General features: G+C 38.1%; 1 protein-coding gene and 1 long non-coding RNA gene across 5 annotated transcripts in view; both read right to left on the bottom strand.

The window, feature by feature from the left end:
* The window catches only part of LOC115921211 (N-lysine methyltransferase KMT5A-like), a 42,621-nt gene that overhangs the window by 6,998 nt on the left and 12,356 nt on the right, over window positions 1–23,267 (bottom strand). Inside the window, exons 4-7 of one of the 4 annotated variants that reach the window (XM_030978447.1) lie at window positions 18,565–18,670; window positions 17,760–17,913; window positions 10,257–10,301; window positions 4,302–4,351 (exon numbers count right to left, since the gene is read on the bottom strand). In XM_030978447.1, coding sequence (XP_030834307.1) covers window position 10,301; window positions 17,760–17,913; window positions 18,565–18,670 — 261 coding nt within the window. In that variant the 3' untranslated portion in view covers window positions 4,302–4,351; window positions 10,257–10,300. Of the gene's footprint in view, window positions 1–4,296; window positions 4,352–10,256; window positions 10,302–11,681; window positions 12,617–17,759; window positions 17,914–18,564; window positions 18,671–23,267 lie in introns of those variants that run through there. The other 3 variants (XM_030978444.1, XM_030978445.1, XM_030978446.1) reach the window with 3 other exon arrangements.
* LOC115921212 lies at window positions 16,671–17,753 on the bottom strand. The gene is made up of 2 exons (XR_004062813.1): window positions 17,105–17,753; window positions 16,671–17,063 (listed from the first exon to the last, which is right to left on the bottom strand). It is a non-coding gene; the product is annotated as an uncharacterized LOC115921212 (long non-coding RNA).

Below are 23,267 nucleotides of genomic sequence, written 5' to 3'. Positions count from 1 at the left end.
GACACACGTACGGAGCCCGTTTCATAGTTTCAAAATGTGTAAAAAAATTGTGTATAAAGCCAATGAAAATTTGTCCAGGTTGTGACATCAAGGAGTTGCCAATTTAAGAGTATGACAATAAGTTGAAGTTGTACATGAAAAAGTTCATTGACCCTTGACTATAATGGACTTCAGAAAAGGATAATATTCTTTACATAACATTCATATGAAACTATAACACTACTGAGCTCTCCTACCTGAAGTTATGGAAGAAACCAAAACTTCAACATTTCCATAATGTCTGTACAGTACATACAGTATATGTACAGTATATATTGTGTATACAGGACACTGGCCTGAAACTTTAACCAAAACTTTAACTAAGTTTAAAAGATTATAAAATCCCTATTCCTTGACAAAACGCAGAGCATGGGGGTGCATATGAAAGAGGACACTCTACTGAATCATTTGAATTAGGTTTCAAGACAATTGGTCACAGGGTATTGGAATTATAGACATCTGAACTTAACCATGCAAACTTTAACCTGCAACAGACACTGGCCTGAAACTTTAATCAAAACTTAACCAAGTCTAAAAGGTTATAAAATCCCTATTCCTGGACGAAACACAGAGTATGGGGATGCATATACAAGAGAACACTCTACCAAATCATTTGAATCCAGTTTCAAGACCATTGGTTGCACGGTATTGGAATTCAAGCCATAGGAATTTGACCAATCAAACTTAAACCTGAAATGTTGACAACGCCGCCGTCGCCGCCGCCGGAAATAGTGACGCCTATGGTCTCGCTTCTGCTTCGCAGGCGAGACAAAAATTAAAGATTTTAAAGGATTTTCTAGACTGACATATGAAAATAAAATGAGGAATGAAACTTAAAGGTATTGCGCAGTGTTGGTAAAAGACGAAGGGGTAAAAAAATAGATTTCCTTCACTTTCTTATTTTTTGATACACTTATGAGGGTAGAACACAACTCCGTAAAAGTTCACTCTGAAATGCCTCCATTTTCGAGAAATCACATGTTTAGTGTTGATTTTTGGGATTTATCGGGTACCCGATGAATACGGCTAATTCGCTTGATGCTGAATATCTCACGGATAAAAGTGTTTCTGATCTTACAAATCACAGGTAAGGTTCTTTTTATGTTGATACATCTCAAAATAAAGAAAAGTTGGGAATTTTTGAAGGAGAACACTGTTTTTAAAGGGGAAAACAGATTTGTCTGGCCGGACAGATATCGTCGAATGTACTTGTCCTTTTACAGCTTCCAAGGCTATTTGAAGAAAATTGATAATCGATTTGGTCTTAGATCATCTAGATGCACCAAGAAAAACACATTTAATCAAAATCCGTGACCTTGGCCAACACTGTGTATTACTTTTAATAGGTTGGCAATTACTAGGAATGATGGAAATATAGAAAGAGAAGATAAATTATGGAAAACAAAGAAAAACTTATAAAAGAAAAAAGGAAAAGAGAGAAATCCAGACACAAAGAGTACTACAAGACGAATGGAAAATTGCAATGATTGAAGATAAACAAAAAAAGAAATATGCATTGCCAAAAGAAAGAGTGATGGGAAAACAAAGGAATACATCAAGAAAGGGACGATAAAATGAAGGACAACCAAGAAATTACATCAAGCAAGCATTTATGATGGGAAAACAAAGAAATACATCATCAAAATGAAGATGATGGATTGAAGGAAAAACAAATCACTCTATCCTCTTCCTTTCATCAATGTAATTCTTTATTTTTTCTCCAATCAGTGCAATTTTCCATTAGGCCTATAATATTCTCTGTGTCTGTAATTCTCTCTTTTTATTTTTTCATCTTTAAGTTATTCTTTGTTTCCCAATTCGGCCAACTTGAAATTCCAATATGTATAGTGCTAACAACTTTCAAAAATGTATAACTTTCTTATTGTTTGTCCGATTTTGTTCAAACTTTCACCAATCTGCTTCTCTGAAATTTCTTTTTTGTTTTAGAACTTGCCATATGGGTTGGATTCCCCTTTAAATGACTGTAGACCACTATCCTTGATGTTGCAACCATATAGATATGCATTAGAGTCAAATAATTCTCTAAGGCTTTGCAGTTAAATGAAAACAAGATGGTTCTCGAACCACGAGTCTCGCCCGATTTCGTGGTCAATAAAACGTGGAAAATTTCACCCCCAAAAAAGGATTTTGAACAATTAGCATTTTGAGACCTAGATGCCTTCTAAAGACCCCATCCTCCTACAGATCTGCTTACATACATGTACAACTTGACACTCAAACTGCATATATATGCATATTCATGCGCATGTACATGTAAATGCATGCAAGTACATTGCATATATATGCACATGTATGCATATTTATGCATAATTATGCATAAAGTTGTATGTAAGCATATCTGTATGCACCATATATGTTCCTATACCCAAGGGTCATTAATTACCACCAAGTTTGATCCAAATTGATGGCAGACTTTACAAATGAGCAATTAAAAGTTGTCCAGGTTGTGACATCAAGGAGTTGCCTATTTAAGAGTTTAATAAGTTAAAGTTGTACATGAAAATGCTGAAGTTCATTGACCCTTGACCTTTGACCTTTAACAGTGGTTACCTCACAGTCTTAACTGCAGACTGCAAAAGGGTAACCATCCTACAAAACATTGTCACCAGTAAATAATCCTAGTTGAAGTTGTACATGAAAATGCAAACATTATGCAAAGTTCATTGACCTTTGACCTTTAACTCTAATGGACTTCAGAAAAGGGTAATATTGTTTACACATAACATTCATATGAAACTATAACACTACTGAAATTTCCTACCTGAAGTTATGGAAGAAACCAAAACTTCAACATTTCCATAATGTCTGTCCAGTACATACAGTACACAGTATATGTACAGTATGTATATTGTGTATACACGACACTCCTGAAACTTTAACCAAAACTTTAACTATGTTTAAAAGATTATAAAATTCCTATTCCTTGACAAAACGCAGAGCATGGGGGTGCATATGAAAGAAGACACTCTACTGAATCATTTAAATTAGGTTTCAAGACAATTGGTCACACGGTATTGAAATTATAGACATCTGAACTTAACCATGCAAACTTTAACCTGCAACAGACACTGGCCTGAAACTTTAACCAAAACTTAACCAAGTTTAAATGGTTATAAAATCCCTATTCCTGGACGAAACACAGAGTATGGGGATGGATATGAAAGAGAACACTCTACCGAATCATTTGAATCCAGTTTCAAGACCATTGGTGGCACGGTATTGGAATTCAAGCCATAGGAATTTGACCAAGCAAACTTTAACCTGAAATGTTGACAACGCCGCCGTCGCCGGAAATAGCGACGCCTATGTCCCGCATCTGCTTCGCAGGCGAGACAAAAATCAGGAACAAGAGGTCAAACTACTCATTTACATCATAAGCATTTTATGTTTTACAATTGCAAGGGTTCTAAGCTCTCCAGAAAAACAAAGAGCCCTGGGAAGTTTATGACATTCCTTCTACTTTATATCTCTTTTCACTTTAAAAAGTCCTTGCATGTACCCTTTTGTGAATAGCACGACACATACCAGGTAACTTCTTTCTCGTATCTCTTAGCAGGTACTGCTCGAAGTAGTTGCATACCAATTTTTTGGAGGAAGTTTCCCAGTGGGTGTACCCCCGACCTATAAAGAAAAGAGAAATAGAAAGAAAATCGATGAGGGAAATATAATTTATATCAGAGCAAAATATATATTTTTTGTTTTCAATATTTGCCAGCATCATAACCATGGCAGATCTGAAGTTCCCTATTACGAGGGTATCATAGATAAACGAACAATGCACCAGCCAAACGTCATTAGGGAGCTTCCAATTTGATACCAGACTGATAATTCGGGCCATGTGCACATGTATTGATTTTGTAAGGAATAAGTGCTCCAAATCCAAGACAAGTAAAGTGGCTAACAAACATTGCAGTTGGCAAAATAATGTTAGGTGTACTGCCAATTTTGAATCATCTGTCAAGACTACAAACAAAAAACAAAAAAGTGAATTGGTAAATAATGTTATGCATAATATGTGTCCTGCGTAAAGTGAAGATCTTTGGTTCCTTTTAAAAATAACATACATGTATGTACTAAGACATACCTGAATACGCAATATGGTCCTTTTCCTCCTCCTGCTTCGTCCCTTCTTCCTCCTGATTCATCCCTCCTTCCTCCTGATTCATCCCTCCTTCCTCCTCCTGATTCATCACTCCTTCCTCCTCCTGATTCATCACTCCTTCCTCCTCCTGATTCATCCCTCCTTCCTCCTCCTGATTCATCCCTCCTTCCTCCTCCTGATTCATCCCTCCTACAAACAAGTACAATAAGCATAGAAGCAAAAGATAAGGAGCAGCATGTAAGATGGGGTAAAGACAAGGTGAGAGAAAGCAGTGACAATGTATTAAACCTTCCAGGTACCCCCTTGATGCTTTGCGGAACAAGTCTGCATCGCGAAAACTCGCGGCGACGTTTCACGACTTTTTTCTTTTGGGTCTAGCGCATCTGTTTTGAACAACATTGCAACGCCCAGGTAGGTGGTTCTGAAGTTACACATAAGTTTATACATGCACGTTAACCAAAAATGGCTAAAAAGCATGATTTCATGCAGGATTTCAATACAAATTGTGCTTTCAGCCAAAACTCATAAATGTATGATTATTTTTGCTTCTAACGATTAAAATTAATTGATAACATGCTGTTTATGATCGCACAAGTGTAGCCGACAATTTTCATCGAAAAACAATAACAGACAAAAAGGTCAAAAACATAAGAAATTAATTTTGATATCATGTTTTTGAAGTATATTTGCTAAGAACACTAAAAAGAGTAACTATACCACAAATTAGTATATTTGGAACTTTATTTATTGATTAGGAGCAAAAAGTCTGATTCCATGCATAAATTACACATAAATTAGCATAATTAATAAACATTATTCTTCACAAAACGGATGACGTGCATTCCAATTCCTCGTCGCGATCGTGCAGTCGACGGCCCAGATCTCAAGGAGGCATGGAGCCCCCCCCCGATATCATCTACCAAATTAGCCAGGCCTAATTCGGGTTAAGGGGAAATATAAAATTTCCCCCTAATTCGGGTTAGGGGGAAATATAATATTTTCCCCTAATTGGGTTAAGGGGAAATATAATATTTTCCCCTAAGTCGGATTAAGGGGAAATATAATATTTTCCCAAAGATGTACATGTACAGTATGTATGTGCATATATATATATACACATGTAAATACAGTTAAATTTGCATGCCTAAGTCAAATCCCTTGGGACCACAGAAATCTGAGAAATTCTACTTCTAAGAGGTAAACTAGACATGAATTCGTCACTTGAGATGAATTAGGTGATCCGCCATGATTTTAATAGATGACGCAGGAAGTTACGATGTAATTGAGAAAAAAAAATTGCAACAAAAATAGCAGCAAAAATCTTGAATATGAAGTTTGGAAATGATTAAAGACTTAAGAGATGATTTTTTTTAGAATAATTCATTTGCCATAGGCTTTGTACACAAATTTTGAAGTGCAATATTTCAATAAATGATAAACGTCTGGAAATGAGAATAAACAAATATGAATGTCTTTAATAACCCAGTACAGCTCTGGAAACTTGGGCATGATTGGTAACGTTATGTATTTATTATGATTTTTTTTTGATAATTAACTTGTCATAGGCTTTGTACACAAACTTTAAAGTGCAATGTGTTAACAAATGATAAACGTTTTGAGACGATACTAACAAATATGAAAGAATTATTAAATGCAAAACTTATTTAAATTGCCCACCAAAAAACAAAAAAACAAAATCCTTCAGCGGATTCGAACCCGGGCCACAAAGACGAGAGTCGAGTGTCAACACCAATATACCACGGCGCTTCCACATAGACATAACACGTATATCTGAAAAAGTCTATGACCGATTCTGAATTCACACGTTAATTCGAATTTTTTCACCATGATCCCATAATCTAAATCAAAAATAACATTTCTCGTAGCGTACAGTCTCAGCTACAACATATCAAATTTTGGTATAAACAACTGAGAAAAGTAAAAAGAAAGACTATGCAAATTGTGACTTAGAAAAAAAAATCACCCTCCATAGACATAACACGTACATGTTGCAGATTCGGACTTTTCACCTTTAATCAAAAATTTGACCATGATCCCATCATGTAAATGAAAAATAAATGTCACGTTACTTGTAGATAACATTCTCAGCTACAACATATTGAAATTTGGGACAGTCAAAAGAACATTGTCAAATGTAATGTAAAAAATCAAAAATCAATTTTCTTACTTCAGATGGCAATATGATGATGTCACAACATCCGGTGACCCAAAATGATGCATGAAATGGAATCTACAACTCATGCCCTTTCAGAATATGAAATAAAAATGGAGGTCACATGGCATTCTGAAAAGTTACAGCGAATTCAAAATTTGCCTTTTTTTTACAATTTTTTCAATTTTTGGCATATTTTCGCGCGCGCGGATTTTGAGGTTTAGCGCGCGCATATTACGTTATTATAGGTCAAGAAGGACTGGAAATTAGTTAAAATTGTTGACAATAGTATTAGGAACCCAAAACATGTAAAAAAACGGCGTTTCCACGTTCCGTACGTGCTACACGCGAAAAAACGCGCGCGCAGACGCGCACGCGCTGAATTTTTTTAAATGCTCAAAATGGCCTGAAACGTATAGTAAACTCAAAATAAATTCATTTGGAGCATTTTTCAATTTTGACGCGCGTGCATGCGCGTAGGTTGAAGAGTTGAACCTTGACCTGAAGTTAATGTATGCCAAATTTGGTCAAAAAATAACGTTCCGTTAGGAAGATATGGTCAATAAGAAGATTTTACAAAATGGCGCCTAGATGACGTCACGGATGGGTGATCACAATGAAAACAGATGACCCGTCAAGATTTTATGATGGGACATGACTATGGGAAATTTCATGATGATTGACATTGCCGTTTTTGCATGAATTATGTCACAAAAAAGTGACCAGAAATAAATAATAATAAAAAAGATTCTGACGAAATCAAGAGGTTCTCCGCCAATGAATGGCGGATCACCTAATAACACATATTTTGCACAATCTGGTCTAAACAATGCTTCCACGGGCGATTATTTGACGACTTACAGAAGGTCAACTAATACAAGGTTAACTGTAACCTTTATGCAATAATAAACTCACAGTTTGCCAATTTTTTTTTTAATTGGTGGGGAAAAAGAGCTGCTCTCTGGTTCTTCATTCTTTTAAAGCTACAGTATTCCCAGGACCCAGAAATAGCTCCATCTCAGTCCTGAACTACCCATATTGTTCCCGTCAGCGCTCCCAGGATGCAACATTCTGATCTCGTAGTCTTATGATTTATGCTCGCTTGAATGATTGCAAATTTATTTGGCATCCTTTACATCCTTACAATAAATTCATTACCAAGTAACAAAGTGAGTATTATGTCTCTTCCAAACATCCCTGTTTTCCCAGGTCGAAAATCCCATAGAGACCAATAGAGACCATTAGAAAAATTCTATTGGTCTCTAATGGTTTCTGTTGGAGTCTATTGGTTTCTGTTGGACCCATAGAATTGAATCCAATAGAGACTATTCAAACCATCAGAAACCAAAAGAAACCAATAGCACCCATAGAAACCAATAGAAATAGAAACCAATAGGACCAATAGAAACCAATAGGACCAATAGAAACCAATAAGACAAATATAAACCAATAGGACCAATAGGACCAATAGGACCAATATAAACCAATAAGACCAATAGAAACCAATAGAACCGAAAGGACCAATAGGACCAATAGGACCGATAGGACCAATAGAAAACCAATGAGACCAATAGAACCCAATGGGACCAATAGAAACCAATAGGTCCAATAGAAACCAATAGAAACCAACAGCTAAATCTATCTCATGCATATTCATGATTACTTTATACGTGTTCACAGAAAATTACATTTATCATAATTTGTCAAGCAACTTATGACAATGTACATCAATTTTATGATTTTTATTTTCTTTTGGCAACTAATGACTCATAGATTATTTGTTTAATCATGTTACAATTTCATTCACGTTTTAGCAATAGATATATTGATTATAATGATTACTATAAAACACTAACCAAGAAACAATTCATGTATGTTTATTATATAGAATAGTAGAAGCATTCAGTCAAAATAAAGGATAATCTAATACTCACTCCAAGTGATCTATGTGATGGAGTTGATGCAATTGAGATTAGAATATACTTTTTTTTGGTGGACAGTTGCTAAAATCGATTCTGATTGATCATTATTGATTTACCAATAGAAGCCATTGGACTATTGGTTTCAATAGGGAATTCGGAACATGGGAGCATTAGGAACCCATTGAAAGATCTCTAGTGGACCAACAGGAACCCATAGAAAATATCTAATGGACCAACAGAAACCCATCATAGAAGAAAATATCTAATGGACCAAGAAACCCATAGAAGACATGGGTGGATGCTGGTCCAATAGAAGCTTTCTGTTGGTCCATCAGCATTTCTTCTGTGGGTTTGTGTTGGTCCAATAGATATTTTCTAATGGTTTCTGTGGGTCCATCATTTCACTTTCCCTATTGAAACCATTAGACACCAATAGCTCTAATGGTTTCTGATGGTCCAATAGGATCGGATCCTAATGGAATTTCGACCTGGGTTCTGATACAAACCCCATTATAGGCTAATTTACTGAAATATATATCGTTGATCGTTGTGTAAAAAAGGCATAGGGTCCATTTATCAAAACTTACTCTTATGCACTGATTCCTATTGGGGGTGCTCTTTAGTTCTATGAGAATACTTTCCCTTTGATATGATAAACTAGATGGAACTTTGACTGCGCGCAGTCAAGAAAGATGCCTCCGTCATAGAGCAAGTTTACAAACCAAAACAGAAGAAATTTTTCAAATTCAAGTTTCTTGTAATCCATTAACAGGTTCTCAGAATATCGTGATTACAACCAATTTCTCATATACATATATGACCCTTTGATCTTTGATCTCATGACCCAAGAATCTACTCAGTTCATTGGAAGATAAGCAAGATACATACATGATCTAAGTTTGGCAGGAATCCATCAATCTGTTCAAATGATAATGCGATCACAAGCTATTTGCATACATAATGAGCCGCATGACCTTTGACCTTGACCTCATGACCCCAAAATCTAATCAGTTCATCGGCTCTGCGAGTAACATACATGACCTAAGTTTGGCAGGAATCCAACAATCAGTTCTTGAGATAACGCGATCACAAGCTGTTTTTGCATACATAATGAGCCCTGTGACCTTTGACCTCGTGACCCCCAAATCTAATCAGTTCATCGGCTCTGCAAGATACATACATGACCAAAGTTTGGCAGGAATCCATCAATCGGTTCTTGAGATAACGCGATCACGAGCTGTTTTTGCATACATAATGAGCCCTGTGACCTTTGAACTTTGACCTCGTGACCCCAAAATCTAATCAGTTCATGGGCTCTGCAAGATACATACATGACCAAAGTTTGGCAGGAATCCATCAATCGGTTCTTGAGATAACGCGATCACGAGCTGTTTTTGCATACATAATGAGCCCTGTGACCTTTGAACTTTGACCTCGTGACCCCAAAATCTAATCAGTTCATGGGCTCTGCAAGATACATACATGACCAAAGTTTGGCAGGAATCCATCAATCGGTTCTTGAGATAACGCGATCACGAGCTGTTTTTGCATACATAATGAGCCCTGTGACCTTTGAACTTTGACCTCGTGACCCCAAAATCTAATCAGTTCATGGGCTCTGCAAGATACATACATGACCAAAGTTTGGCAGGAATCCATCAATCGGTTCTTGAGATAACGCGATCACGAGCTGTTTTTGCATATATAATGCGCCCTGTGACCTTTGACCTTTGACCTCGTGACCCCAAAATCTAATCAGTTCATCGGCCCTGCAAGATACATACATGACCAAAGTTTGGTAGGAATCCATTAATCGGTTCTCCAGATAACGCGATCACGAGAACGGGACGTACGGACGGGACGTACGTACGGACGTACGGACGTACGGACGGACGGACGGACGGACAACCCGAAAACATAATGCCTCCGGCTACTTCGTAACGGAGGCATAAAAATATTGTTAAACATATGATGGTAAATAAAAACGCTCTGTACATACCAGGAGAGGACATCAATGGCTCTTCTTGGTCTCGTTCTTCTGATTCTATGATAAAAAATATACCCATTCATTAATTACAACAAATTATGAAAAATGGGATGGTGCATTTTGGGGGGTTCTATAGTCTTCATATCATCACTAAAAGAAATTGACATGAGTATGTATTTCAAATATTGAACAACAATAATCTTCTTTCTGATCTCCAACATTCACAGACTTTGGCCTCTATTTGCAGCACTTTGACATATACATGTACACAGATGGTCATAGATGATGGGCTCTCGTAGTTATTTTTTTTTTGCACTTAATCTTCGCAAAGTGGGTGACAGTGTTCGAAACGAGTAAAGATATGATTTTTGGTGATGCTGAGTACAGTTTGAGCAAGACTCGCGAAGAGAAGCTTCGGCGACCGGAACAACAGCCAGAGGAAGAAGACCTACGGAAAGTTAGAGACTACACAGTGAAGAAGATAAATGAGCTTGGTGTCAGAGAGAATATTGATGTTCATGAGTTTATAGAACTAAGGAATTGTGTTGTAAGTCGTTTAACACTCTTCAATGCTAGGCGGGGTGGTGAGCCCAGTCGTCTCACTGTAAAAGCATGGGAAGACGCAGATCGTGGAGTCTGGTTGGATCGAAGACATCTTGACGAGCTTGATGCACTGGAGAAGACCTTAATTGATTCCTTGAAAATAGGCTACCAGACAGGGAAGGTAATCATCATCTGGTGCCAATCCTATTCCCCCAAGATTGTGTTGTAGGTCTCAAAAAACTTGCAGACAAGGATGTTAGAAGGGCATGTGGCATTGCTGAGAGCAATAAGTACCTTTTTCCAAGCATAAGCAAATCCGCTGAGCATGTTTCGGGCTGGCATGCCGTAAAGTATATCTGCGGTAAGGTAGAGTTGAAGAATGAAGAGAGGATCACAGCCACAAGAAATAGACACAGGATCTCTACAGAGTTTGCCCTCATGGATGTGCCTGAAGCGGATCGAGGCTATATATATAAGCACCTCGGACACTCGGAGGATGTTAACCAAAATATCTACCAAGCACCTCTGGCAATTAAAGCTGTTACAGTTGTGGGAAGGAGGTTGGCAGCTCTGGACAGAGGAGGTAAGTTGCCCTTTATTTCACCTAAACTCTATTTCTGAAAGTGTCGTCATGGAGTGGATTTGACTCATCTTTTGATCAGAAGATTGTGTATTTGATTCTCACTCTATAATGCCAGTTTCATTCTGTTTTTAAAGGGAAAAACAAATTTGTCTGGCCGGACAGATATCGCCGACTGTAGTTGTCCTTTTCTAGCTTCCAATGCTATTTGAAGAAAATTAGGAATCAATTTGGTCTTAGGTCATCTAGATGGACCAAGGAAACATTTCCACCAAATCCATGACCTTGACCACACTGTGTATTACCTTTAAGAATTTAATTTCTGTCCAAATTAAGAAATATGATTATATTAGTTATAAAGAAGCATCAAATGCTGGCATGTTGATTGATCTCCGATGAATTAAATCCAGATTTGTGGTTTATGATGTTCTCTATGATGGATGTCAACCACACCAACTTTGGCAGCAAGAAAAAACAAGTATGAAATGGGTGTGCAATTATCATAGATGTCCTCTAACCCTTTAAAAAGTCAACAGATCCCAACTAACCCAGGAAGGGGGATAGGTAGAAATAGTTGAGAGGTTGTCTTTAAAGATGAGTAATCTCTCACCTAAACACTGAATAATATACTATATATAAAATAATAGATACATGTAGCTCAAATGTATGGTTCTCTAAACAAGAATGAATTAGATTACATTTTTCTTTAAAAACTTTTTTTTATAAACAGAACAGGGTTCTTAATTATGGGTCAGGGAATTTGAAATACTTTTTCAAACAGCAAAATGTCAATGAAAGTCATGGAATTCATTAATACTTCTGGAAAGTTGGGGGAAAATCATTTGTTCAAGATATTATTTAATATTCTAACCTTATATTTATTTGTATAATTAACAGAGGGAATTAAAAAAAAAAATGTATGCTTTCATGTCAGATCAGTTTGTATCATATTCCACAATTACACTTCCCTGACCAGCCCTTCTATTACATGTATTTTATTATTTTGTGTACTTGTAGTACTGATACTAGCAAGCTCCCCTCACAACTAAGTATAAGTGTGTATGACTGACGACATACATGTACATGTACACTCTAGGCCTGGGAATGAATACCAAATTTGCTATTCAAATATTTATGGAAAAAGTATTTGAATAGTCCAAATATTTGTGGTATGAGCCCAAAGTGCAACACCCAGTGAAGTGGTCGAAGGTTGGCCATGACCGATATGCCCCCACAGACTCATGTCGAGCTGCAAAATGCAAGACAAATATTATATCACTATGTGGCTCTTTTGTCTGATTTATTTTCTGTGATATATTACTTTTGATGTTTTTATTTTTTTTTAATAACTATTAACATATATTCATATATGAAATCACTACGGTATTCATTGTTAAACAAATATATTTGAATAGTAGAAATTGTGGTATTTGATTTCTGATTAGTACTATAGTGAGCTATTTAAATAATTCAAATATTCAAATATTCCCAGGCCTAATACACTCTAGTTCTGAGGGGAGCTAGCTACATGCAGTATTGCATTGATACACATGAAATGGTCATAGAAATTTGGAGTTTGCTGCTTGGGAAAGTCATGAAAATTTAGGGCATTTGAAAATATGTAAGTGGAAGAATAATCCTCACAGAAATTTAAGGATCCAATCTTATCCAATCCAAGTATTATAGAGTGCCAATATCTAGTTGTTTTCTAATCAAGTAATTATCTCCGATCTTTCTAACATTATTTGAAATACAATATATGGATTCAAAATTCTTTCATTTGTAATTTTACAGTGTTGATGCGACAATGGAGCCATGCAAGAAGGAGCCTGTGTTGGCACGACTCGTGAACCATGCAACAGGTCAAAAGGCCAACTGTAGGATGAAAGTGATTGAAATTACGGGGAAACCCGCACTATGTCTGTTCGCCACAAAAGACATGAAGAGCAATATGGAATTATTGTATGACTACTCGCTGCCAAAAGATTTCAAGTTCCCAGAACCCTATTATTCGGATCTAATAAAGCAAGCGAGCACATGGGGAAATGCATGTAAGGAGAAGATGCCTCAGGAAGTAAACACAGTAAACACAGAAGACCAAGGGATGCCTGAACAAGTCAACACAGCGGACCAAGGGATGCCTGAACAAGTTAACACAGAGAACCAAGGGATGCCTGAACAAGTCAACACAGCGGACCAAGGGATGCCTGAACAAGTCAACACAGAGAACCAAGGGATGCCTGAACAAGTCAACACAGCGGACCAAGGGATGCCTGAACAAGTCAACACAGCGGACCAAGGGATGCCTGAACAAGTCAACACAGAGAACCAAGGGATGCCTGAACAAGTCAACACAGAGAACCAAGGGATGCCTGAACAAGTCAACACAGCGGACCAAGGGATGCCTGAACAAGTTAACACAGAGAACCAAGCGATGCCTGAACAAGTCAACACAGAGAACCAAGGGATGCCTGAACAAGTCAACACAGAGAACCAAGGGATGCCTGAACAAGTTAACACAGCGGACCAAGGGATGCCTGAACAAGTCAACACAGAGAACCAAGGGATGCCTGAACAAGTTAACACAGAGAACCAAGGGATGCCTGAACAAGTTAACACAGAGAACCAAGGGATGCCTGAACAAGTCAACACAGCGGACCAAGGGATGCCTGAACAAGTCAACACAGAGAACCAAGGGATGCCTGAACAAGTCAACACAGCGGACCAAGGGATGCCTGAACAAGTCAACACAGCGGACCAAGGGATGCCTGAACAAGTTAACACAGAGAACCAAGGGATGCCTGAACAAGTCAACACAGAGAACCAAGGGATGCCTGAACAAGTCAACACAGCGGACCAAGGGATGCCTGAACAAGTTAACACAGAGAACCAAGCGATGCCTGAACAAGTCAACACAGAGAACCAAGGGATGCCTGAACAAGTCAACACAGAGAACCAAGGGATGCCTGAACAAGTCAACACAGAGAACCAAGGGATGCCTGAACAAGTCAACACAGCAGACCAAGGGATGCCTGAACAAGTCAACACAGATAACCAAGGGATGCCTGAACTAGTCAACACAGAGAACCAAGGGATGCCTGAACAAGTCAACACAGAGAACCAAGGGATGCCTGAACTAGTCAACACAGAGAACCAAGCGATGCCTGAACAAGTCAACACAGAGAACCAAGGGATGCCTGAACAAGTCAACACAGATAACCAAGGGATGCCTGAACAAGTTAACACAGAGAACCAAGGGATGCCTGAACAAGTTAACGCAGAGGAACCAGAGGTGCCTCAAGGAATATATACACAGGAACAAGAGATGTCTCAGCAAGTATACACAGAGGGCAGCTCACCTTACACATATGACCAATCAGATGATGATTCAGACTATGTTCCAGATTCCTATTCAGAATCTGAATCTGAAACTGATGATTTTCCTGCAGATGTAGTCTGTAATAAGATTGGTAAGAGAAAGATCCAGTCCCATGAAAGAGCTTTAAAATCAAAGAGACCAGGCATTGAAATTTCCAATTGGTCTAAAGCAGGCATTGCATGTAAAGAGAGGATGCCTCAGCAAGTAATCATACAGGACAGAGAGATGCCTGAACAAGTAAACACAGCGGAACAAGAGATGCCTGAGCAAGTAAACACAGAGGACCAAGGGATTCCTGAACAAGTAAACACAGCGGAACAAGAGATGCCTGAACAAGTAAACACACAGGACCAAGAGATGCATGAACAAGTAAACACACAGGACCAAGAGATGCGTGAACAAGTAAACACACAGGACCAAGAGATACCTACATGTAGGCCAGTAAACATACCAGGTCAAGGTTCTCTTGCATGTGGTACATACAAGAAACCTTACCGTTATTGCATATTCTGCAAAAGAATGTGGTCAAAGCTACGGAATCACATAGAGAAAAAGCACAAAGATCACAAGAGAGTTTGCCAGGCCTTGAAAATGAGAAAGAAGGAAAGGGATTTAGTATTTGATGCATTCAGAAAAGAGGGCATATTGGAACTGAACAAGATAAGATTGAGGAAAAATCCAGATAATCCAGTGCTTGAGAGAGAAAGGAGGAATGATTCAAAGACAAAGGGTAAACTGGTCATTTGTCATCTGTGCAAAGCATTCATAGAAAAACGTTACATATCAAGACATGAAAAAAAACATGCCCAAACCTCCGATGCAGCTTGTGAAGTAACTCCTATCCCTGCTGAGATGATGTCTGTGGTAGATGAAGCTAATGGAGGGGAATTCATGAAGGAAATAATATCCAAATTTAGAGAGGGTGAGGATAGAGATGTTTATGACATATGCACAAAAGATCCTATCCTACTTGAAGTGGGAAAAAAGATGTTCAACAAACAGAGAAGGAAGGTAGACAAAAAGAGTGAAGTAAAAAAATCAGTGATGGCTGATATGCGAAGATTGGCCAATCTTCATTCAAAAATGAACATGGCAGAACAAGCCATTGGGAGTCTCCCAGACAAAAGTGGGAATATCTGTGATTTGTTCAAGAGGAAAAATTTCCGTCACCTGGAAGAGGCAATTGATGCTTATACGAAGGTGGAGAGTTCGGAGGGTGTAGGTGTGAAGGCAGGCCTAAAACTTGCTCTTTATTACCTGCTCAAACGAACCAGTAAAATACTGAGAGGGATGTTTCTAATTTCCCAACTTTCCTTTATTTTGTGATGTATCAACATGAATAGAACCTTACCTGTGAAAGTGTCGTGATATCTGTTTGTAAAGTCTTTGTAATGATAAGCCTGAACAAAGACTAGCCAATGTTTATGTTATTGTGTCATGACCTATGAGTCATACCCAGGTCAGGACACAGGGAGTGTGTTGTTTGGTTCTTTCAACATGGAACCACATATTAAAGACTTACACGCGTGGCGAGCGATTTCATTGGCCACGAGAAATGTCATGTACGCTGACGCCGTCCAACTCCCTTGTGAAACCGTTTCGCCTAATGCAAACTACGCGTGCTCGAGGGGCAAGCGAACACCAAAGTGGTCGTCTTTCCCGCAGCACCCAATTTCAAACATGGCCGTCCGAACTCTTCCGAGCGACGCACACACACAGACGCACGATATAGAAATCAAACCGTGTGCATAGGAATCGCCAGCTCGCTATCCCCGCTCGAGCTGTCTCAGCGATCAGCTCACATTACGTACGCACGAAAGAAACGTGCACATTGCGCAATATCGCAATCTGTGTATGTTTCTTGTGTTGTCAATTGCATCTTAAAAAAGCAAAGAAAATATACTACATTGTTACCGCACAGTTATTTTTTTTCACATTCTAATAATATACTGTATAAGCTATAAATTAGTTAGTAGATTTATAATCTGGATTCTTATAGAGGGTCTAGTTATAGTATACTACTGAATTGAACAGCTGTTGTACTCGGCCGCGCTTTATACTACCAAACGTAAACAAGACCGAAAATTACTGCTGCATGCTGTACGCTGCAACCTGCGATCGCGATTGCACGTCTACTTTCATGTGCGGTGTAAATTTTGGTGTTTGTCTTTATCGAGATCTCGTCACCGGTAATTGTTTTATTATATATCCGATCGTCTCTAGAGGCTTTATTAGAACGTTAAGTTTGAATTATATTTGCTATCTTGCGCACAAAGCTTGGTCTTTGATGTATTTTTGCAATGCAGTGACACTCGACCTGCTGACACTCGCTGCAGTGACACTGACAGGGACACTGACCTGCTGACACTCGCTGCAGTGACACTGACAGGGACACTGACCTGCTGACACTCGCTGCAGTGATACTGACAGCCCTGGACACTTTGATTTTGAAACTGAAAATTTGACTTGAGCAAATTTAGAGTGTCAGGACAGATCAGACAGACTGTTTTGCAGGTCTGATACTGACACTGACAGTGCAGTGACATGATATGACTGAGAATGGTGCGCATACGCACGTACAGAAACTGGACACCCGCGCACGTACAATTCCGCTCGGTAAACAGCTTCGTGACCGTACTTGTGTGTCGCCATCTGCGGCTGAAATTAATCAGGAAATCCCCTGCGTGACTGCCTTTAAATAGTTGCTACTACCAAGCTTACAAATGACTGTCTGAGCCTCATCATTACATTATAACAGTAAGATCAGAAACAATTTTATCCATGAGATATTCAACATCAAGCGAATTAGCCGTATTTATCGAGTACCAGATAAATAACCAAAATCAACACTAAACACGCGATTTCTCGAAAATACAGGCATTTCAGAGCGATTTTTTTTTGGCGGGGGTGCGTTCTACCCTCATAAGTGTATCCAAAAACTATAAAATTAAGGAAATCTAATTTTACCTCTTCGACTTTTACCAACACGGTGCAATACCTTTAAAACACTTACCACAGATTCTTCCCTCTGTACTTGAAGAAATATCTGAATCCGGTTTCTTCAAATCTTTCTCTTTCTTCTGCCTCTGCTTTATCTATTAATTCCCCATGGTAATGGAGTAAAAACTCCCCACTATGAAAGTTTTTTGTAGTGAAAACAGCTCTACCTGCAGAGTACAAGAGATAACAATAAATAATGCACTGTTTTTGAAGATGGTATTACAAAGCCAAACTACACGGATTCTCGACTGAGCGCAGTTAAAATGTATGCCTCTGCTATTGCCAGATCTAAAATATATTACACATTTAACTACTAAAATTTTCAAAAACTTAAATCATCTAATCAGATCATCATCACTTCCATAAGCCTATATGAGCCAAGATTGAAATTGATCCGTCAAACGGTTCTTTAGTTATCGCGAGAACGTAGACCTCTGTCACCTTTGACCTTAATACCCCCAAAACTAATCAGATCATTATCCCTCCTACATTTGTATATGCCTCCTATCAATTCATTTCATTATCTAACCATCAAAAAATATACAAAACAAAATAGAAAATTTACACTGACAGACACATGATCAAAATTAAAGTGAAGGTTCGGAGACCCTGGAAAAAGCAAAGCTTACAAAAAGGGGCCACCAAAGTAATGCATAATCACTATTAAAAGGTACAAATTATTCAACAAAAAGAAAATACAATTCAGACTACTTATCCTGATATTGGACACATTGGACACTTAAAATAATCTTGAAGGATGTTAATTCATGAAAAAAGGAGCCTTTCGAAATCACTTATATCTGCACTGGATACCTTACCCTTTCCTGGTAGAATTTTGACACAAAACCCCTTTCTGTCCTTTTCTGTGTAATCTTCTGGGCGGTTGGTATCTGCAGGCTCTCTCAGTCGTCGAGACATTCTTGTCTAGGATAGCGAAGGCAAACAAAACAAAACAAGGAGATTACTGTAATGTGTCTTTCCTATCTTTCCTACTTGCATGTACTCCACCCCGAGATCAAAGATCAAAGATGATTTGATAGTGTGAAATCAATCAAGCATAACAGTACAAATTTCATTGAAATCAGATGGAAAATAACAAAGTTACAGCAATTTGAAATTTGTATTATTTCAAAAAACAATGAATGAGGCTGTGTCCAAAAGTGATGATGTCACAAGCCCGCTTTTTCTTTTGTATTTTATCATATGGAAATCTAAAATATTTCAAATGTCAAACATGGTTTGGCTCCTCATGGAATGTGGAAAGTCATCCTTACTGTAATTTATTCTGATACAAGGGAGCAATTCTTTGTGTACATGTACATCTATAAATGAAATATTGCAAAATTCATATTATAAACTAGATGAATTTGACTGCGCGCAGTCGACGGGTATGCCTCCGCCCTCCCGCACAAATACTTAAGTATTGCCATAATCCTTCATATTTATAGTAACATTTGCTTATCTTATACATGTACCTTGAGTTAGGGCGTAAACTGTTAAATTTACCATTTTACCTTTACCTTTGACCCAAAATTAAGTTTGATGGAATTCTGTCCAATACTTCTTGAGTTAGGGCAGAAACAGTGAAATTTCGGAGTTTGACCTTGATCTTTGACCTTTGACCTTAAGCGGATTTCACCCAAAATGAATTATCTGCATCTCGTAGTGTACATTTGGATTAAGTATGATCAAAATCTGCCCAGGGGTTCTCGAGATATCGTGATAAAAAGATTTTTCACACAAATTTCATTGACCTTTGACCCTCGACCTTGGGCAGATTTCACCCAAAATCTAGTCAGTTCAACTACACCTCATGGTGCACACTTGGGCCAAGTATGATCGAAATCCGGCCATAAGTTAATGAGATATTGCGATAACGAGACTTTTCAGGCCAAGTTCATTGACCTTTGACCTTTGACCCTAGGCAGATTTCATCCAAAATCTAATCAGTTCATCTACATCTCATAGTGTACATCTGGGACAAATATGATCAAAATCCGTCAAAGGGTTCTCCAGATATCGCGTTAACGAGACTTTTCAGGCAAAGTTCATTGATCTTTGACCTTTGACCTTAGGCGGATTTCATCCAAAATCTAATCAGTTCATTTACATCTCATGATGTACATCTGGGACAAATATGATCAAAATCCATCAAAGGGTTCTCCAGATATCGCGTTAACGAGATCATCAGTTGAGAACCTCCCTCAAAGTATAGGAACTGGAAACTGACTTTTGGTGGAATTATATTGACCATTAGATTTTGAATTGATTTATTTCGTGATCACATTTATTATACATGTAGTCTAGTTGCTGCAGACCCTTGTACTGCATGTGTGTACTCCAGGTATGTGATGTAATGACATTTTGTCACAAATTACGATCATGTACATATTCATTCTTGCTACATGACACATTGGCGCTAGTGCACTTTCGCACCGGGTGCCTAAAATCCAAATAAAACCACAAAGTACTAATCAAGAACCCACCTCAGTGTCTCTCTGAGGCTGTTGTCCCGTCCTTTCCTCAAAATCATGAATTTTCCGTAAAAATTCACCGCCGTACACTGCACTCACTGTACGGGCGCTGGCGCTTCGGCATTCACTTCTCGCTCGCACAGATCTGTGCGAGCGAGAAGTGAATGCCAAAGTGCCAGTACAGTGAGTGCAGTGTACGGCGGCGAATTTTACGTAAAATTCACAATTTTGAGGAAAGGACGGGACATCAGCCTCAGAGAGACACTGAAACAGGTTTTTGATTACTTTGTGGTTTACTTTTGATGTTATATCATTAAATTAGGCGCCCGGTGCGAAAGTGCACTAGCGCCGACACATTTTATACATCAGCTCTTGTGTAGATTAGTAATCATAGACCATAATACGGAGATTGCCAAAAAAAGTAAACTGAGCCTGACACACAGGCTACAAAGTAGTTAGTATTTTGTGCATTATTTGAATCTTAGATGACTGTTAGCTTTCAAATTTCACAGACATGTCCAACATAACTAGCCTGAGGTTCATGTAAGGTTTTGCTGGATTTGGGGAGGTCTGCAAAAGGGACACCCTACCTTTAATGAAATTTTCACTGTTTTGCATAAGTTTAGTTTTACTCTATAAACCCTTTGCACGCAAATGTTGCAAAATTGCACATTTGTACACTCAAATTCAACAATCGTAATAATTACTTTTCTCCATCACATTTTCACTAGTTAGAGAAGAAAAAAATGGCCTGAGTGCTGAAGTAACATCTACATGTATAACATAATATCCAGTATTATTGGTGCAAAGTTATAAAAACAGAGAAATAAATGGGGGCGAGTTTCATTTTCAAGCTCCACCCTAATTTTGTGGGCAGGCCATTCTCCTATGTCAGCGAGATACATGCATGTAGATGGAAATAAATTTACCAAACTACAATGTTCTGCTTTGATGCTTTTTGACTTTCCTCATTTGATAATCTTTAAACAAAATGTGTATAATTATTCATATCACAGGAAACAAGACAAATACGACTGCGTCTCCTATATGCCTCCGCCCTAAGCTACCCTAAAGGCAATATAGGAAATCGATGAAATTATTACAATGAGACATACTATCACCAAGTTTCCACCCTATATCTCTAGTTGTTCTCGAGATATCGCAATAGCAAGGCTAAAACCTATAATTTCTGAAATTGACCTTTGTGACCTTTGACCCCAATATCAAATCCGATCATCTTCCTATGGTAATTCACACTATCACCAAGTTTGAGCCTTGTAACTCCAGTGATTTTTGAGATATCGCGATGACAAGGCTAATATCTAGGATTTCAGAAATTAACCTCTGTGACCTTTGAACTTGAACATAGTTACTCCAAAATCTAATCAGATTGTCTTCCTATGGTGGTATATACTATCAAGTTTGAAGTTCATATCTCAATTACATGTAGTTCTTGAGATATCGCGATAACGAGGCTAACACCTGGAATTTCATAAGTCGACCTCTGTGACCTTTGACCTAGTTACTCCAAAATCTAATCAGATCGTCTTCCTATGGTGGTATATACTATCATCAAGTTTGAAGTTCATATCTCAATAAGTTCTTGAGATATCGTGATAACGAGGCTAACACCTGGAATTTCATAAGACGACCTCTGTGACCTTTGACCTAGTTGCTCCATAATCTAATCAGATCGTCTTCCTATGGTGATACATACTATCATCAAGTTTGAAGTTCATACCTCTGGTTGTTCTTGAGATATCGCGATAACGAGAAAGCATGACGGACGGACGTACATGTAGGACGGACAACCCGAAAACATGATGCCTCCGGCACCACCTTCGGTGGCAGAGGCATACAAATAATATTTTCTGTATGGGGGTACTTTTCCTTCGTCAATTCCAAATTTAAATTTTGTATTGAACCCAATGGTAATTTACAAATGTACATTGACAAGTCTCATGTTACTGCATTCTTCCACTCTGAGTTTATATACATGTACGTGTACATCCCGAAAGAAATTTCAGGTTTCATATTGTGTTTTATAATCTAGCTGTTTTGATTTTTGTAGATTACTTGAAAAGCTTCATTTCTTTTTCATCTATTTACACCATAAACTCAGTGTGGAAGAATTCATGTAACATGAGACTTGTCAACATTCTACTAACACAAATATCATTACATGGGGCAAGATGAATTTTCAAAGAAAGTTTAGGAGTTTTAGAAGGTGAAGAAAGAAAATAATAAACATATATTGTAAAAATTACATGTATAATGACAGTTAACATACTCTCTGTATGTAAAGGAGCGAATCTGCATCTCGTTCGAACGAGTGAATGGACTTTCACTCGTAATTGAGCTGTAAACCACTCATGTTTGAGTGGCCATGACGATGTTCTCAGTCCCTCAAAAAGCGAGCCAAATCATTGCTCAAAAACGTAAAACGAGTTAAACTGGATTATTCTCACTCGTTTATAACGAGCAAAAGGGAGAGCTAAGTAACATTCTTTCGTAACTAAGCGAGCCCATGGTTTATTTAGTCAAAGACTAGTCCACAAATACTAATTTTTTTTTTCAAACTACATTTATGTAATCAGGTAAAAAAAAATTGTTGCCAATTTGAGGAGTGAAAGCTGATTAATTTAGACCTCAGGAAAGTTCTATACCTCTGTGGGTTAGAAGTAGTTGCGACTGATTCAAATCAAACTCAAGTTTCGATAGATCTTAATTGTGTACTTAAGAGATAATGGGCTGTATGCATAAAAAGTAGCAATTGCTTGTGCTAGCCTTTTACTTGAATCCGTATGCATAAACATAAACAATTGCTTGCAAGCAAATGCTTTTGCTAGCAAGCACAAGCAATTGCTTAATGTCCACAAGCAATTGCTTAAAGATCAAGCATTGCTTAAAAACGTATGCATAAAACGAACCTTTTGCTTGTTCTGATAAGCAATTGCTTACGTTTTTTTAAGCTCCGTCATAGCAGCTTGAGCTCTTGCTTAATCGGGACGTTCGCGGTTAAGCATCATGTTTATGCTCGTTAGAGA

Source organism: Strongylocentrotus purpuratus, unplaced genomic scaffold, assembly GCF_000002235.5.
Source record: "Strongylocentrotus purpuratus isolate Spur 01 unplaced genomic scaffold, Spur_5.0 spur5_scaffold_1, whole genome shotgun sequence".
Lineage (NCBI taxonomy): Eukaryota > Metazoa > Echinodermata > Echinoidea > Camarodonta > Strongylocentrotidae > Strongylocentrotus > Strongylocentrotus purpuratus.
Note: the sequence above shows the minus strand (reverse complement) of the source record. Positions and strands in the feature narration are given on the sequence as shown.